At 37.5% G+C, this 15,768-nt stretch overlaps 2 protein-coding genes across 2 annotated transcripts in view; one reads left to right on the forward strand and one right to left on the reverse strand.

Annotated features, from left to right (window-relative positions):
- Positions 1-3,225: 3,225 nt before the first annotated feature.
- On the forward strand, positions 3,226-3,793 carry LOC116175631 (NPC intracellular cholesterol transporter 2-like; the record flags this gene model as incomplete). Its single annotated transcript, XM_031493852.1, has 3 exons — positions 3,226-3,343; positions 3,388-3,587; positions 3,635-3,793. Coding segments are annotated over 3 exons (408 nt in total), but the record flags the coding sequence as incomplete, so codon positions are not given.
- A 6,433-nt stretch (positions 3,794-10,226) lies between these two features.
- The window catches only part of LOC116176489 (hemicentin-1), a 109,743-nt gene continuing 104,201 nt past the window's right edge, over positions 10,227-15,768 (reverse strand). Inside the window, exon 11 of the mRNA XM_031495094.1 lies at positions 10,227-11,360. Coding sequence (XP_031350954.1) covers positions 11,187-11,360 — 174 coding nt within the window. The 3' untranslated portion in view covers positions 10,227-11,186. The remainder of the gene's footprint in view (positions 11,361-15,768) is intronic.

Here is a 15,768-nt window from a genome sequence, read left to right on the forward strand (position 1 = left end):
ACATTGACAACGTCACGTGAGACGACATTGCATAACCTACTTCGAAAATATTTACACCTGGAGATGTACCTAATTGTTCATTACTAACTGCAAGTATTTGCGAAACCTTTTGGAGAATATTAGCTTTCTATCTTTACACCATCATATTCTTTTTCTATGAATATCTTTACAATTCTTTCGGTGTCTAGAATATTATAGGTTTCCAACTTAGACAATACAGTACATGGACTGCTAATTAGCAGTACAAATTAGCACAAAATGAGCACAAAATTATAGTAAAAAAAAATTTTGAAAATATCGATGTTGACACTCAAGCGTGAAGTTGGAGTGTCGTCATAGAAAGTTGAATTACTCATTAACCTGATGAGCACAAAATTTTAAATTAGAAGCACAAATTAGCACAAAATTATAGTACAAGAAAATTTTGAAAATGTCAATGTTGACACTCCAGCGTGAAGTTGGAGTGTCATCAGAAAAAGTTGAATTACTCATTAAGCTGATGAGCACAAAATTTTAAATTAGCAGCACAAATTAGCACAAAATGAGCACAAAATTATAGTAAAAGAAAATTTTGAAAATGTCAATGTTGACACTCCAGCGTGAAGTTGGAGTGTCATCAGAAAAAGTTGAATTACTCATTAAGCTGATGAGCACAAAATTTTAAATTATCAGCACAAATTAGCACAAAATTATAGTAAAAGAAAATTTTGAAAATATCAATGTTGACACTCCAGCCTGAAGTTGGAGTGTCATCAGAGAAAGTTGAATTACTCATTAAGCTGATGAGCACAAAATTTTAAATTAGCAGCACAAATTAGCACAAAATGAGCACAAAATTATGAGATACATGGGACTTAATTCCATTCAAGTCGACACTCCAACTTCACGGACTCAAATGGTAGTAGTCATTCGCAGGGCCGGCGGGTTTTAATTTATTGAATGGGGGCAAGGGTCAATTTTCGTGAAGAATAGGGATCATAAATTAGGATCTACTTCATTATATATTTAAGTAATGGTACACCGAAGAAAGTCGGTGGGTCATGCTAGCCACACCGGCGTTCCGCAAAAATGGGCTATGCGGAGATGGGCGCACAATGCGCTCGTAAATGCCGCTGGGTCGCTGTCTAACATCTCTGTCTCGGGGCCACATTAGATTAGGACTATGATTGTGAATATGGGTTTAAAAGATGTAATATAATTTGCATGGGGGCAATGGACTCTTAAAATCACCTTGTATGGGGTCATGGGCCCCGTTGCCCCCCATAAGTCGCCGCCCCAGGTCATTCGCCGCGCCCGCTCAACTTCTAATGTCTCGTTCTCTCAGAGATCAATTACCTACACATTTAGAGCTACTTAAACCAAAATTAATAAATACAGACTGTTACAATAAATAGGTAGATGTTAACAACAAACAGAAATCGAGATATTACAAGCGTGGTACTAATAACTTGTCAGAATTAGCCGTGTAGTCCAGTATGCTCATAATTTTGACCTGCAAAAAGGTGGTGTAAAAGATTTTATTGTTTTAAATGGTCCATTTGGGTCCAAATAACATGTATTTGAAGAATGCACACACATTTTTTCCCGGCGCAACTTTTGGCAGTCAAAAAAACCCCAAAATGTTTCGCATTTTTTCAGTTTTTCACTTAAAACTCGAAAACGGTCCATATTTTATGAATAACACTTCTTTAGTAAATTAAACAAAAATTCTGCTTCGATCCAAAAAAAAAACAAAGAAAATCGGTCTAATAGAAAAATTTTTAGAAGCGTTCAAAAAACCCCCATTTTTTCCAACGAATTTCAGAAATTGGTCCAATTTTAAATTGTTGGTACTTTTTGAACTCTGATTGATGTTCTACAATATAATAAGAAGGTTAACTCAGTTTTTTATAGAAAAGTTGGAAAAAATGAGCGTTTTTTGATCTCTCGCCTTATATACCATTCGGCAATTTCGGTAAAGCACACCTTCCAACCATCATGACGAACTCGTACAAACTGCTCATATATTAAAACTTTCTTTAATTCATTGCTCGGCTCCATGGCTTGATAAAGATCTGAGACCCGGATCAAACATCAAGATAAATAATCGCGCTTCAAATGACTCCAAGCACACTTCAATCAGTCACCGTTTACCGCCTCCCCTCTAATCCAGCTACCGGTAATTATACTTACCTAATTGGCCGGATTAAAATTTGTAAATTTAAAAGTCCAATGATACACACTGTTTCTCCGAATTTTCACATAAAGTGAAAGGGGGTCTTTATCTTCATAGAATTTGACGACCTTGCTCGTGTTAATCGTGGTTTTCACTAAGCATTGCAAACATAAAATCGGCGAATAATTAATAAACGGAACTGAAATCATAAAATATTAATTTTCTCTCATCTCCCAAATGACGGGAGCTTTCGGATGTTGCAAAAATAATTCATTTATTTATATACAGTATCTTGTTTTTACTATCAATTAATTCTACACTATATTGATTGAGTGCATTTATATACAGTGCGTTCATTAGGTCTGACGCAAAACGGGTGCTTAGTTACAAGGTAAATAACACCACAGTAGATTTATTAATTGATTATCGAAGTGGTTCGTATTCTTTTAATTACCATGCTGAAAAAAATACAAGTGGGAAGCTGAAATACATAAATCGAAAACACATTATTCAAATTAACTAAATTCGGTTGGACATGAACACTTATTCTTATTCAATATCAAATTCATATATCAATCGCGTGCATATAAAGTTTTATCTTCAAATAAGAAACTTTATTTAACTTTTATTTGGCAACGTTAAAAAACATATAAAAAATTATATGACAATTCAAAAAAAACTTTTTAAAACATAAGCCCCTCATCAGGTGTCTGGATATTTGCAATGAAATTAAAAAACTACACGTCCAATATCTCCACATAGCCCCTCTAGACTGTACGAATCAGGCAGGGTCTCTCGGTTACTAACTAACTAACCGGAAATACCTTCTATCGTTGATCTGCTGCTGACAATATCAAACCTTCTCTTCGGAAAGCGTCCGTAGGGGTGCTAAGGTATGGCGGCAGGGCTTGCTGGAATGGCAATACTGTTTTCTTTTACATGCAAAATCTTAAAAAAAATACAAATAACACGATCCGCAACAATAAGAACTCTTACTCGACGTAACCTATGTGTAAGCACTAGATATTACAATTGTAGAAAATTGCATTTTTCACGGTTAACGCTATTTCTTTACAGCGCGCTCTCCAGAGGATTACAAACAGTCGATAACCGTCGGAAGTTGCAAAAAGCATCCATGTCGCTTAAGAAAAGGTCGTGTTGTCGACGTGGAGTTCCGTTTCACTCCAGGTATTGCTTATTAATTAACTTATTTTCTCACATTGTGTTTTTAGAGGAAGACGTTAAGGGTCTATCGAACAGTGTGAGCGCATTACTAGGCTCGTTACCATTTCCCTTCATAGGCGTCGATGGTACAGACGCTTGCGTGAACATTTTTGCAGCCGATGGAACGACGAAAGCCGGGTGTCCTTTGAAAGCGGGTACATCCTACGTTTACAAGAATCACTTCGAAATTCTGCCGATATATCCACTTGTATGTTGTGACGTTTGTATGCCAAGGTTTACAATTTAGTATTGCAGATACGAATTGTTGTCCACTGGGGACTGGTAACCAGTGATGGGAAGGACGTCATGTGCTTTGAGGTGCCCGCGAAAATTACAGCTTCTTAAGGTGGATGTGGGCAGCAGCAAATTAGCTTTTTGTAATGGTTGTAGCGATAATAAACCTTTTCTTCATTTGCTGGTGGTTTTACCTAATACCTGGGTGCTCACTGGAGGGATAGAGGGCGTCAAGACAAACATATTTCCTGGTGACCCAAAATGTTTCGTGGGGGAACTACGTCTCCAAACGCTCCACAATTACCGTTTCTTTTTTAGGTCTTTTCTCAAAAATCCAAGCGAGGAAGGCATGTGTTATTGGGTGTGTGGTATCTAAAAAATAGGCCTAAGAGACAGAGAGTGCGTGGTCATATGCCTGTAAATATTTGCAGTTGAGATTTTTGTTTAACATTTTTGTTCACATTTAGAACATACCTGCTTTCCTGCCGAGATGTCCGTTTAGAACAGATTTAAAGCGACCGTCAGAATTAAGGAAATATAATCTTCACGAATAACTAGGAAATGCAGAATAAATTTTAAAATGTGTATACTACTTTACGATTGTCCAAATATGCATTAGTTCAATTCATGTGACATGGTTCTCGAAAAGAAAAATGGAAGATATGCAAATAAAACTTTTCGAGAAATGGCCCCCAAACCAAAAATTTTAAAGTCTTAGTGTAGTTCGAAAACATGGCACTCTCCCCGGGTTCAATGTTAATTCCTTTACTCTGCAGAATGAGTAATTCGGAATACAAAAACGCACCGACTTAATTAATTATAGGAGAAGTTTGAATCTGGTGTCTATTTCGAAAGAACACGACGTGCACACGGTTTCTTAGTGCACCGTTATCTGAAAAGAAAGAAAAAGAAGGCAGTCATTTATTTTTAAATTTTTGTGTGGGTTACGCTACCTGAAGTTGTAGGGGGCGTTGTCATGGAGTTCCAAAACTCCTGGAGAAGGTCATCGAGTAGTTAGGACTTCGGGAGGGAAATGAATTCCATTTTCGTTTTTTTTTTTGGAAGGTGTATGTTGCCTTCGTTCTTCTTGCGCAACTGCCAGCTGCGACTGTGGCAATGATTTTATTTTTTTCCTTTTTGTGTTGAATAAAATATGCGCCCTAATGTTTAACTTAAAGATTACATTAAAATAAGTAATCAATTTCTCAATTTTAAATAGACTGCGTCCATGGGCGGTATTAAGTTCCCTCAAATCCTTCCCTGCATTTATGTGCTCCATTTAAACCGATACATGGGACAATTGTACTCTTAAAAGAATTTCTCTGTAGGACAAAAAATTAAAGGCGAATCATTTTTGGACCTTGCTTTATTTGGAAAAATGTAGGCATTTTTTTCTATGCGATTTGGGGTATATTTACCGGCAGCCTTTAGTTATAATGGTAAAAGTTTACAGATTGTTAAAACATATTGTTAATTAAAGTCTATGAGTGAAATACGAGTATGTGCATCAGTCATTATCCATCCATTAAAGCGCCGAATTAGTTAGGGGGTAAAGTTCGATTGATTTATTGTAAATTCGAGTTCAGCAATCAATATTAATTTATGTGACGATACCTTAATTACAAACGCATGTTGCCATGCTTAGAATGGTGTTTGGTATAACGTGGACGTGATACTATTGCATCTGTTCAGAATGGAATTTATTTGCAGTTACTTAAATAATAATGGTAAGTAATAAGTAGTAATACAAAGCGATTCATAAAAGCGACCTTAATTTTTATAACGCCCATATTTTTGGTAACGTCGCAATCTTATTTCTTTCCAGGATCCCTATTCTAAGCGTCAGCCGTTCAGGAATATTCTAGGGCAATTCATGCTTCTACCCGTATTCATCATAATTCCTTTGTTTTACGCTGCTTCATTTTTAAAACGCCGGTTTGCGATATCTAGGATCTGAGTAAAATCTTTGTCATATGAAATATCGACTTCCTATCGTTTCCTTTTCAACCTATAGATAAACGTGCCATGAACTCACAGGAAGAAGATTCTTTATTCACGGTGGCACATTTAAAACATTGCACCCTTAATAACTGGCGAAATAAATACTCCAGTGATCAAAGAAAGTCGAGATATTTTAGGAAATACGTAACGCGAAATCATGACGCTTTACTAAGAACAAAGATCATACTACACTAGATAGCCAGCGTATATGCAAGAGTTGTTTCGCGTTTAAGTAGTTCCATAAAAATATTTATAGGGGGCTTTCAAAGTTAAGAACGTAACTGATTCATCCGAAGCCGTCTTCGTTCAAGTTCGAATCATATCATAAATACAAAGAGTGATTATTGTCTAAACACGAGACACATAAACATGACCTACTGAACATTCCTCACTATCATTGGGATAAAATTACATTTGTAAGTGGGCGTCATTCAAGACGAGGTAGATTCTATTACAGTCAGGACGTTACAATGAAAGAAATAATTTGAAAGTTGTACACAATATTCCCTTTGCTTTTTTTTAACCAGCGCTAACCAATACATTTTCCAGATTTTCGGATTAAATTAATAATTGCAAAAGCGTCTTTTTTCTTAGCATAATTTCTGAAAACTTTTAGTTTCACGTATCTACGATACTTTAGCAAATCTTCAAATATAATATCACAGATTTAAATATACTATAAATCTGTGATAATATGCACCTACTTATCCAGGCATATTTACATTGTAACCACACATTTATCTAATTTAGATTTGTTGTAATTAAGCATTTTATGATTGGGATAAACGAGATATCCCGCTTAGCCTCCTACATAATAAAATTGTGTCCAGCTAAAGTGAGTCGGAACTAGAAGCGTCTGTGGTTAAAATTTCAAAGAAATATCTCCATAAATATGAAAGTTGGCATTGCGCAGTCTGCGCAAAATATGGAAAATACGAAACTGATCGAAATGGGCAAATATAGACCATAACGGCTATCAATTAGCGAAAACCCGAAGTCTCTAGGTGGCCCAGGGGCCGAGATCTCGATGGAACGGATGGACAGACGGACGGACAGATGGAAACACGAGCACATAAGCTTTACCACAACTTCGTTGTGTTACGATAAAAAATTTAATTTAAATCAAGATGTGAATATTCGGTATTTTAATTTACAGTAAGGTAACCAGATAAAAACATCTATAACACCCACACAAGGTTGCGCTTAGGAATGACACCGATATCCCATACAATAGCCCTTTATTCTAAAAATAACTGTGCTTTGCCATTTCGCGCGTCTTCTTACCCCGCCAGGTAGTTTGTACTATTCTCATAAAAACATAGCCGCTGGAGGACGCAGTCGACTTATTTGGCGGGACGAATTATGAGAGTCTAAAATTTATACAGCGCTGTCTATCTAGTGTAGTATGATCTTTGCTAAGAAGGAAAGGAATGGAGAGTAGCCGACATATTGTACCGCTTGGCCGTGTAGTTTTGAATTTGTATTTTGATCAATATAGGGAAATTTCCACATGCACCGCTTCATAGCGAACGTGTACGAAAGTATCTTTGGTGGTAACAAGCGATATCCACGATCTCTTGGGAGCTAAAAATTCCGTTGCGTTCTGTTTAAAGCCGAGCACGTTGCGGAAATGCGAGTTTTCTATTGGTTGTTAAGGCACGCCCAAGGAGTTCTTTAAAATGAATAATTGCCACCATCCATCATTTCGAGAGAAATTACATACTTAAAATTCGTGCCGGTTCCAGCATCTGCACTCTTGCTTCTTGGTAAAATGCTACTTAGCAATGTGCGTTTTTGATTTTTTTCAGTAAAATTAGATGCCCTTATGACATTGCGTGCGAGAAACGCTTTTAAAAACAAAACGCTACTAAATGAACTGATATGAAACTCATTGTGATAAACAGAGAAAATTATTTCGAATTGCGAACAGTTACGGCTAGTTAGAAACAAGTGAGTGATATCTTTGGAAAGCGCCTTGTATGATAAATACAATTTTATATACAACCGCATACGGCAGGGAATTTAAAGACAATTAATCGATACATTTCAGCTAGTGAATAAATTGAGCAAATGTGTTTGATGAAATTAAACAAAATTAATATTTACACAGCGGAACAGTGGAATTTTATTCCGGTGCATAATACTAACCCCAAGCGTTATTTTACGTGAAGCTCAATCCGGCCTGCTTAGCTCCGCAAAACGTATGGACAGACCTGATTTGCAAATTCATCACGGAGTCACCTGTACCATGGAAGCGATCTGTTTTCATATTTCTAAAGGATCACTGCTTTCCCAGGAGTGATAAGATCAATTTGTTACCAGACAAGAATATCCACGTCAACTGTAAGTTTTTTTATTTGTATAAAGTGGTGGTCGGTTGTTTTGAATTTGCATATTAATTTTGTTTTAAGTAAATTTTAATATTCCTAATGGAATCGACCTATGAGAACCATTAAACCAAACAAAGAAATTTGGTTATTTTGTTCATCAGTTGGGAATCTGTAATTAATTTTAGTGCCACCCTTCCTGTGGTTGGATTGACATTTTGTTTAATAAATATTTTGTGTTACTAGGAGTGTGTGACGCCTATAAAATATCTAGGTAATGGAATTTATCATGGACACGTGATCACGAAATACACATTGCATTTTTTTGTATTTCTTTATAAATCAAATTTACATCCAGAAGCGTGCCCGTGTCCAGAAAAATGAAATTTGATTGCCTTTGTTTTTATTAATATATTTTATCAACTCAAAGTATATAGTCTGGTGCATGCAGTAGCTTTAAATTGCCGCATACCGTGTTCCAAAAAGGAGGCGGTGGAAAAAGAAATTAAAAAGAGCATTATCGAAAATTAGATTCATAGAATAAACTAAATGCACCGCCATTGTCGGAGGAAACCTAAAACTTGAAATACCTGAGTTCGATAGGCTTGACCGCTTGTTATTGGCAAGAATATTTTCATCCCAATTCTAGTAAATCTACACTGTTTTAAGTAGAATCAATCAACGTCTGGATTTTGTGACATTTCATTTCATTTTCAAGCTCAATGAAAGCGAATCGAATACAAAATTGAACACGAATCGAACCTAAACGTGAACGCGAATCGGATCCAGACGTTAACGCCAATTGAACCTTCATGTTTGGGTTCGTGTTCACGTTTGGTTCGATTGCGTTTAGGTTTGGATAACGTTTCGGCATCATTCTGCAAACTTCATCAGAGGATGATGGCAAACGCAAAATCCAATGTGAACGCGAACCCAAACGTGAAGGTTTAGTTGGTGTTAACGTCTGGATCCGATTCGCGTTCAATGACCTTGCCAAAAATTGAATCATTGACCTTTGATGACATTGAAGTTCAATTATGAGGCCACAAAATGGAGTCATTGAACTTTGGTAACCTTGCAAATGAATTATGGGATCACAAAAATGGGGTTATCGATCTTTGCGGGCGAGAGACCTTTTTGTTTGACCTTGACCTACTTTTCAAGGTCACCACCAGATGGCGAGCGATCTTGAACGGTTCAGATATGCCCCTGTTACTCTACTAGCCCTGTTTAGCCTAAGCTGCTTCACTCGCCCCAATTTCAGATAACTATCACCAAACAAGCAGGTATTTAATACATCAAAGGAAGTGACAACAAGGTAAGCAAAGCCGAAGTAATGGGGAAAGAAGCAGAGGTGAATAAAGAAGAAGAGACCCGTAGGAAGACCGTTGGACCCTGTGTATTTGGAAAAAGTGCTACCACCCAAATTTTTTTTACATACTTATATATAACACCATGTATAATTATATAGGTAGGTACTTACTTTTCACAACAGATAGAAGAGGGCGTAAGCAAGTTTTACCTTCGACATTGAAGTATGGGGGGCTCCCTCTTAGTTAGAAGCGAGATATAAGGTTAATTTGCACAGCGAAGCTGGGACACGTAACTAATAAGCATAACTAAAGTTAAAAGTTTGGTATTCCTTACATACACCATCTACCAAACAATTTTTTTGATCGGAAGGATCTGAGAAGATGCCTTAATCTATTTAGTAAATTACAATAAACTGCTTTACTTTACAACTACAAAAACGGTTAGCCCCGTTTTCACAAGTCAGGGAAGCGTAGAAACAAAACTTCACCAAAAATATCACAAGGCCATTAAATCCCTTATTAAAGGTACTGACGAAATATGGCAGTTTGAATCCTCTCTTACAACCCACGATTAAATCTGTTCCGTTCAGTATAGGGAGAGCGCACGCAAGAGTTAAGAAGAATATAGTGAATATTCATGACCTCTAGCGGAAGAATAAGAAACTATGAAATAAAACTATCACTAACTGCAGCGAACTTGCACGATACAGATCGCGTAAAGGGTACTAAAAAGAATAGAAATTTAAATGTTGAATGTAAAAACGTTTACAAGCATATTATTCTAGGAGGATATAACCCCATATACAAAAACCACAGAAGATGAATATAAATTTTATACATTTATTATATAGCTATGAATTATCTAGACACAATTCAGTTGTAATCTACATAAAATATCACAATATTTAGTTATAGCTAAAGTGTTTGGATATCAACACAACAAGAAGATTCGCCAAGACTATCAGACTGGAATGTAAAATATTCAATGAATGACAATATTTCTAACAAAAATAGTATTCTTGTTACATTGATATTTTTAATAATATTTTAATATTAGCATTTGTATTATATTATCCGAAATTGTTGCAGTTATCACTCAACTGTAATGTCTGTAGAAAGTTCACAACAAATTAGCAAGGATATGTAAATTAGGTTTGGATATGTTTAAAAAATTCTATTGCCTTAATGATTATTACAAGTCAAATTCAAGATATGGATATTGTCAATACCACCTTTATTCTTGGAGTTAGCCGACAGTTTCGCATTTACTAAGACAATTTATCGGTGCATTATAATTGTAATTGGCTAATTGTACAAAACCCCTTTTTACTGAAATTGTCTTGGAAAATGACATTGAAACTGTGCTAACTCCATTATGTAGGACTAATTTTAACCGCTTCATGTGTCAAGAAAAGTGTCATGGTAAGCGATAAATTAACATAACAGGCGGAGTAAAAACATGTATTCAGATTTAAGAGCAAACCGGCCATTAATATAAAGCCTTACATATTAAAATATTCACATTTCCTATTTAATCATCTTTCACATATCTTTATTTATAAATAAATTGCATTTTTTTCTCCTCTATAACAAAGTCTGTAACATTCACTGTATACCATCAAACATCCCCTCACGGTATGTAACATACTGTACATTAACTAGTGATTTTCATTAGTTTATGATTAAGATTGTCTATACACAGCGTTACAAAAAAAAACACTAGGTGTGTTAAATAACAAAAAAATTACCAATAATTCGTTTTGCATCTTTTAACATATTTACATTATTTATATACAAAATTACATTACTATCAGTCCGTTTATAACACGCAAATATATTATAAAAAGAGAATAAACATTCTTTTACGACGCACTCATAATGGACGGTCCTTTAACCAAAACTAAAAAAAAGGGAAAGGGCAAACACATAATTTTAGACACAACTTTCGGGTAAACGGTTCGCCATTAATCTCTCCTTTATGGCTAATCCGTTTAATTCTAAATCTGTTTTTTGTAGAGTTGCAGAACTGCCATTTCCTAATTGGAGGTTTTTCGGTCTCGAATCCCTAGGAAACGTCCCAAGCATTGGATTACTGTATTGATGAAACTACAAAAAAGAAAATATTTTAGACACTGTACGATATGTAGCTGATTCGAGTTAGGTAATCTTACGAAGTATCTTCTTTGTTCGGAACGAACGTCGCTGTACAGCAAATGTAGTTACACACAAATTGATTAACTTAGTTATTTTTGTTTGGTAAGTCAAGTCTCGACTATGATACGTAGAAGTTTAAAATATAAAATTTACGGAGAAAGCCAAAGTTTAGATCAATACTTCTGATAGTATTTTGTTTAGGAAGGTATTGATGCATTACCAGCTTTTTATACCCTTCAAACACGTTGCGTATTAGTTATCTCATTAATAAAAGGTTGTAATATTAATAATAACCGAATTTATTTGTTTCCATGTAAACAGTACAAATGTTGGCACTGTGACAAGGATAGGTATTGACAAACCCTATAGAGTTCTCATTGACAAGTTAAAAATACGTACCTATTAATCTTTAAAGGAAGTCATGATAAGGTTGCGAACAATCAACATATTACTTGCAGCCGTTGGTTCGGAAAACCATGACCACAGATTTTCCGTGATAAGTGATAAGGCAATTTAGTGTGGATTGTAACGAGAGCACATAGAAGTTCACAAATCAAAATTTAGCGAGTTGGTTTGGATTTTCAAATAGATCTTTGTTGAAAAGTCAACTTGCAGCTTAAGTGACGCTACAACAGTAGTATTACACACTGTATATACGTTAAGAATATGACTGGTTTACTGGTGGAATAAAATCAAGTTCTTTTTGTATTAATTAACTCGCCTAACCCCGAACACGCAAACACAGTGCACTTTAATAGGTTATGGGGCCAGAATTGGTTTGAAGCCCGTTTTAAACAAAAAATTGAACACGGAAATTAAAAGTGAGGTTATGTCTGAGGAACATCCATACAAAATTCCATTGTTCGATAGAAGCAATTATGATAATTGGAAATTTCGGGTGGAGACGCACTTGGGCGAGCTTGAGTGTCTGGAATATATTGGGAGCCCACTTTCTGATCTACTGGAAAAGGCGGATGAAACAGAGTTATCAACGGACCAAAAGCAACGTGCCAAGGAACTTCACAAAAAGCGAGATAGGAAATCTAAGTCAGCAATAATACAGAGATTTGAAGATAATCAATTTGAACATGTTAAAGATTGCAAAACTGCTTTCGAAATTTGGGACACTTTGAGTAAAACCTTCGCTAGAAAAGATATAGCTAGCCAACTATTAAATCGAAAAACTTTGCTAACCATGAAATTTAATTCGAGTAATGAAACCATGGAGTCTCATTTCTTGAGATTAGATAAATTCATTAGAGATCACAAGTCTACCGGAGCAAATCTAGAAGAGACTGATGTAGTGTGCCGCCTTCTGCTTACAATGCCCGTCGAATACGATGTTGTTGTGACAGCGATTGAGACCTTGTCTACGGAGAACCTGAAGTTGAGCTTCGTCAAAAATCGACTCCTGGATGAGCAAGCGAAGAGGTTAGATGTTCGACGCGAAGGAGAGCCCTCATCGTCCTCAGCTCAATCGCCTGGGCTCGAGAAGTGGAATTCGTCGAAAGGGAAATCAAACAACTCAAGAAGAATTTTGACAAAAGGAACTATCGGTGCCACAACTGTGGTGGATATGGACATTTTCGACGGGAATGCAGGAAGCCATCAAAGAACTCGAGCAAGTTCGAAAAGGAGGCACACGTTGCAGCTGACTCGGGGGGAGAGGAAGAAGAATTTAGTTTTTTTTCGCTGGAAGAGCTTGGAAGAGCGTTGATAAATATTTGCAGAATGCCAAGCAGCTTGACCATGACATTTGTATTAAAAAGCGCCAAAACAGGATCAACTCTTAAAGCAACAAAAACAGGAAACCTCCACGTTGAATCTGTTGTGGATGAGAAAGAAAACGGGATCACTATCCTGAATGTCCTGTATGTCCCAGGACTGCAATTTAATTTGCTGTCTGTTTCAGTTTTAGGAAATGGCTATGTCGTTACTTTCGAAAAAGGCAAAGGAATTGTAGAGAAATATGGAGAGGTGCTAGCAGTTGCAAGAAGGGAACACACATTATACGAGCTTATCTTGACACATCCTGGTGAAAAGGCCAACCTATGTGAAGAGGAGAAGGGGAAGTGTTTCAAAAGTTTAAAATTTATGAAGCCATGGCCACGAACCACTTCAATCTGAAGATCTCACGATTTAGATGCGACAACGGTCGGGAGTATCTATCTACGGAGATGAAAGAGCACTTTGAGCAACGTGGAATCCAATTCGAATTCACAATCCGTCATACCCCGCACCAGAACGGACAATTCTGGAGAAGGCGAGATGTATGCTCTTGGACTCATCCTCTACTTGATCAACAGGAGCCCGACGAGTGTCCTGGAAAAGGCTGTTCCTGCGGAATTGTGGTGCGGGCACAAGGTCAACCTGAGGAGACTGAAAGTCTGGCTGTAAAGCCTATCTACACCTACCTAAGCCACTCATTAGAGGGAAGTTCAGCTCCAGATCTAAGGAGTGCTTCTTGATTGGGTACTGCAACAACGGCTACAGACTATGGTCACCGGAGGATGGAAAGGTGCTCAGTGGATGTGATGTCATTTTTGATGAAACATCGCGAAGGAAATTCCAGGGAAGACACGAAGCAGATTTTTACAACGGCGTGGAACCAGCTAACGATACCACGACAGGAGGAGAAGATGCAGTGCAGGATGTCAGGAATTTACCCCCTCCATCACCTACGGTTCAAGAAGAAGAGGAGCACCAGGAGTATCAAACCGCTGACGACGGTCCAGTTCAGAATTGAGGAGGAGCATAAGACCCAAGAAAGCGCCCAAGCGGCTTGACGACTATGTGTCTTTGGCGTTGAATGCTGAGACCTTCATTGAAAATCTACCGATGTCGTACGCAGAAATTCAGGGAAGAGAATATGCAGCGCATTGGTACGCGGCAGTCGAGGAGGAGCTGGCAGCTCTCGAAGAGAACAAGATCTGGTCTTTTTGGTACCTCTACCCACAGAAAAAAAAACGCTGAGGACCCTCCTAGAAGTTATAAACAACCAGGATCTCTACACAAGGCAAATGGGCGCGAGAAATGCGTTCTTGCACGGCAAGCTGAAAGAAGAGATATATATGCAGCTACCTGAAGGCGTCGAAGACCAATCTCGTCTGGTTTGTAAACTAAATAAAACGCTCTATGGATTGAAGCAGGCTCCTAGAGCATGAAACGAAGAGTTCGACACGTTTGTTCAGTACTTGGATTTGTTCAATCTGAATATGATAAATGCCTTTACAGAATGCTCTTCGAAGGACAAAAGATTTACCTCCTTATCTATGTGGATGACATCCTCATGGCAAGCAGCAGCCAATCAACACTTAACAAAATTGGAACCCATTTTCAACAGAAGTTTCGCATGAAAGACCTTGGACAACTTTAGATGTTCCTAGGTATCAAAATACACAGATCAGAGAGGAATGATGCTGAGTCAACTAACCTATCTACAAAATCTTCTTCAACGTGTCGGAATGGATAACTGTAAAGGTGCGTTTACTCCAATTGATATCAAACCTCCAGCGGACCCCGACGGTTAGTCTATTATCGAGACCAAGCCTTATCGGCAAATGATAGGATGTCTGATGTACGCGATCCTGACTACGAGACTGCTGTGAACTTCTACAGCCGATTTCAAAATCATGCAACTGAAGAACAATGGAATGGACTGAAAATACTGAGATACGTTCAACATACCAAGGATATTGGACTGTTCTTTCCAAAGCAACAATCAGAGCCACTAGTTGGATATGCTGATTCGGATTGGGGAGGAAATACAGACCGCAAATCCATCTCAGGCTACATGTTCCAGGTCCTAGGTTCTACCGCTAGCTGGACGACGAGGAAATAAGCCACGGTCGCTTTGCCCTCTACGGAGGCAGAGTATGTCGCCCTAGCTTCTGCGGGCACTGAGCTAATCGGGCTGAGGGGCCTTGTCAAGGATCTGGGAATCGACTGTTCGCAGCCCATCACCGTCTACGAGGACAATTAAGCGTGCATTCCCCTATTACAACGATGGCAACACAATCGATTGAAACATGTCGATGGGAAGTAGAACTTCATCAGGGACCTTCACAAGTCACGCCAGATCGACGTTACCTACATCTGTACGACTGATCAAGTCGCGGATATCCTCACCAAGGGACTCAGTAGGAGGCAATTTGAGACTTTTAGACAGAAATTGGGACTTCAACGTTTATGAATTTTTTTATTATCACCAACTATCTTATCTGTTTGTATAAAAACTATTGAGTTGCTAATTTATGTTCAATAATTAGTTTTCTATTTCTTTGCATCTGTCACACAACTTGAAACTGCCGGATTGAGAAGGAGTGTTGAAATGACAATCATTGCAGTTTAAGTGACGTCA

The sequence above is a fragment of the Photinus pyralis genome, unplaced genomic scaffold, assembly GCF_008802855.1.
Source record: "Photinus pyralis isolate 1611_PpyrPB1 unplaced genomic scaffold, Ppyr1.3 Ppyr1.4_LG7, whole genome shotgun sequence".
In the NCBI taxonomy this organism is placed as follows: domain Eukaryota; kingdom Metazoa; phylum Arthropoda; class Insecta; order Coleoptera; family Lampyridae; genus Photinus; species Photinus pyralis.